We start from the raw sequence: 3,427 nt of genomic DNA, 5'->3' as shown, positions 1-3,427 counted from the left end.
CCATAACTTAAAAAACGTCGAATAGTCTTAGAGGAGAGAATCTAAACATGTAAAAAGGCGCTCGTCCCCCCTTGCGGGGCGATTCAGGGTCAGTTTTCCCGTGCATGTGTGAATGCACCTGGCCCTGCCCCTGACCTGGCTTGTGTGGGACTTGCCACTCCCACTGGCATAAGGATGGACTTCGAGCTGGATCCTGGGACACAGACAGATCACACACAAATCAGAGGTGCTGAGGGATGCTGGCCAAGTCACACACAGGCAGTGCCTGTGCTGTGGAAGGTTCCCATCCAGTCCTCAAGGCAGGGCCTTACAGGAGCCTGCTGGCTGCGCTCAGGGGGAGGTCTTAGCTCTGCAGCCTAAACTCGTGGGTCCTGGTCTCCCAGCGGGAAGGGTCTTTGTCTACCATGCTGCGCTCTGTGAAGGTCACATGCCCATCCACGTCCACGAGGATGACCGTGTTGGTTCTGAAAGAGAGCACAGGGCCCACATTCAGCCCGCTGCCCTCGGCTCCGGCCCACCTGTCAGCGCCCCAACTGGGGTCAGATCTGAGGCAGAAGGGGCAAGTCCACCACACCTGGGGCCTGTGCTAGGCACTCAGCATGGCTAGGCAGGTCACAAATTCGGGAAGTACAGTGGGGCCTTGACTTACGAGTTTAATTTGTTCCGTGACGGAGCTCATAACTCAAATTACTCGTATGTCAAATCAACAATGAACGAGTGAGACACGTGATGCTGGGCTGATGTTGTGGCGTTCACTGTGACGTTCGCGGCGCCAACTAGCGATGGGGTATCTGAAGCTGGCTCGTAACCCGAATTTAAGCTCGCAACTCAAAGCAAAAAATCGGCCAAGAGACGGCTCGTATCTCGAAAAACTCGTTTAGTCGGAACACTCGTAAGTCAAGGCCCCACTGTAGAGGGACCCTCTGGGGTAGCTGGGCACTGAGCCTGGTGGGGCCTGGAGCTCCCTGGCTGGCCCCCCAGGACGAAGCTTGATGACTCCTGTTGCCTCCACTCTGACACACCCCCAGCCTTCCCTGCCCATCCTCTGTGGTACAAGTTCCAACCACCCACCACTCTCACCAGGGCGAGCCCTGGGCTCTCCGGCTACGGCCCAGCACAACTACGGACATTCGGCCACACTCAGCTCTTCCAAGCGGTCAACCTGTCAACTAGTTGGGGACCAGGCCTTCTTCACCTAGAAAACTCCTCTGTGCCCTCCCTCGCCTCCCCCACTACCCTGTTCCAAATGCTCAACACACCTGTCCTCCTGCCTGGCCATCCCCACAGTCAAGGTGGGACCCAGCAGCCATGCAACCAGACATGCCAGGAGTAGACCTGGCATTCTGCCTCACACACCAAGTTCACACGAGCACATGGTTTAGTCAAAAAATAAGCCTATGATGGTGGAGGGCTTGAGGGAAATATGCCCCTGCCAAGGAAAAAGCCGCCCAGCCAGAAAGACTGCCATTCAGGTGTGCAACCCTCCCGGGGCCTGGGAGCATCAGTGCCGGCATTCACACCATCCGTTCCCCCAGCCAGAGGGCTTGAAACAGTCATTTCCTGAAGGATAGAAGATTCAGAGAGGCCTGCTGGTCACCAGGACTTCACATGTCCATTCCCCTGCCGGATGCCCTCAGCATCAGCAGAGCCTCAGCCATGTCACCGCAGCAAGGTTGGTACACATCCTCCTGGGAGAACTACCTCCTTATGTGCACGGAGGCAGCAATAACCCAACCTCTCCCACCTGCGGGGAAAGGAGGGGTTTGGCTCACTCAATCTCAAACAACCTGAATGCAAAAACCAGGTACAGTGGGGCCTTGACTTACGAGTTTAATTCGTCCCGAGACCGAGCTCGTTAAGGAGCTTGTTAACTCAAATTACTCTATCAACTCAATGCAAAAAATTGACCGAGGGACAGCTGGTATCTCAAAAAACTAGTTAGTTGGGACACTCGTAAGTCAAGGCCCCACTGTATATGTGTGACATCACCCTGACGCTGGTCAGTACTGGTCACCACCTGAACACCTCTTCCGAGTCCTTGGTAGCCATGGGCCCCCAAGGGCACGGCTCATCCACCACAGTCACTGCAGGTCCCCAGCCTGACACAAGGCTGGTGCCCCTGGGGCCTGGTGCCAGCTGAGCCTAGGCCAGCCGTGGGCAAACTACGGCCCGCGGGCCGGATCCGGCCCGTTTGAAATGAATAAAACTAAAAAAAAAAAAAAGACCGTACCCTTTTATGTCATGATGTTTACTTTGAATTTATATTAGTTCACACAAACACTCCATCCATGCTTTTGTTCCGGCCCTCCGGTCCAGTTTAAGAACCCATTGTGGCCCTCGAGTCAAAAAGTTTGCCCACCCCTGGCCTAGGCAGATGTGGCTTGCACATGAGGCGGTGCTCCACCTCCAGGCCAGGTAGGCCAGGCACATGGCAGCAGCACTCCTAAAGCATCTGGCTGCACCCCAACCTACCCTCCTCTGTGCCTCCCAGCCACCTCTAAGTACAGCATGTGGGCTGCCCTCTGATGGAGCCACGTGGGCAGGCCAGGACTCCCAGCCTCACACCCAGGAGGGAGGAAGACAGGAAAGGAATTTGCCAGGACAGCTTCTCCCCCCTGGACATTATCATCTCGCGGCTGAGACATTTTCGCCTTTCCGGGGATACGGCAACATCTCAGGCTGAGGTGACGTAATCCCGACCCTGGTCACGCAAAGAACGTGACAGGCCCAGGGACACAGGCAAGTGAAGGGAGGAGCCAGACACTGGGACCTCCAGGCTGACAGGGATTTGCCCAGTGCCCTCTTGGCCCCCTTGTGGCTGTGTCAGAGGGTAGGGGGCAGCCTAGGACCCCCTCTTGGGAAGCAATGGAAGCCTCAGGGGCCTTATGCCTGGTCTGCAGCACCCCTGGGAGCTGGCATCTGCTCACCCCACAGCCCCCTGAGCTGAAATGGCATCCCCTTCTAGATAAGGCAGAGGCTCTGGGATCCACAGAGCTCGGGTAAGGCCAGGTACCTGGTGAGACAGGACCAGATGCACCCAGCAGCCCGCCGTACCTGGTGCCGTAGCCTGGGCAGCGCACGCACACAGCCGCGTACTTGCTCAGAATGGGCTGCACATACTCCCTGCCCTGGTCCTCAATGGCCGGGTCCGGCAACTGCCTGGAAGGACAAAGGAGGGGTCACCACCCCAACTCGACACCTGCTGCCCGCCCACAGCCTTGGAAGGTCTATTTTTTGCACTTTTCTGCTCAAAGGCTCAAATCTTGGTCAAGACTTTCACTTAGGACTCCGTGGCTGGGCCTAGGCGACCTGACAGCGGTTACTGGGACAGCGCCCCCTGCCAGGGCCACCAGGAGCTTTCCCAGGACCCAGGACCCAGAACTCAAGACTCCGAGGACGTGAACACTTACGAGCTCAGTGCTAGGAA

The 3,427-nt window shown here is 56.9% G+C and overlaps 1 protein-coding gene across 3 annotated transcripts in view; it reads right to left on the bottom strand.

The window, feature by feature from the left end:
* Nucleotides 1-104: 104 nt before the first annotated feature.
* Nucleotides 105-3,427, bottom strand: part of LOC102429127 (transport and Golgi organization protein 2 homolog) — a 19,055-nt gene continuing 15,732 nt past the window's right edge. For all 3 annotated transcript variants that reach the window (XM_023763201.1, XM_023763202.1, XM_023763203.1), the window contains 2 exons: nucleotides 3,055-3,159; nucleotides 105-464 (listed from right to left, as the gene is read on the bottom strand). In XM_023763201.1, the coding sequence (XP_023618969.1) occupies nucleotides 344-464; nucleotides 3,055-3,159 (226 nt within the window). In that variant the 3' untranslated portion in view covers nucleotides 105-343. The remainder of the gene's footprint in view (nucleotides 465-3,054; nucleotides 3,160-3,427) is intronic.

This window comes from Myotis lucifugus, unplaced genomic scaffold (genome assembly GCF_000147115.1).
Source record: "Myotis lucifugus unplaced genomic scaffold, Myoluc2.0 scaffold_276, whole genome shotgun sequence".
Classification (NCBI taxonomy): Eukaryota; Metazoa; Chordata; class Mammalia; order Chiroptera; family Vespertilionidae; genus Myotis; species Myotis lucifugus.
The sequence above is the reverse complement of the archived record's forward strand: the minus strand, read 5'-3'. Positions and strand labels throughout refer to the sequence as shown.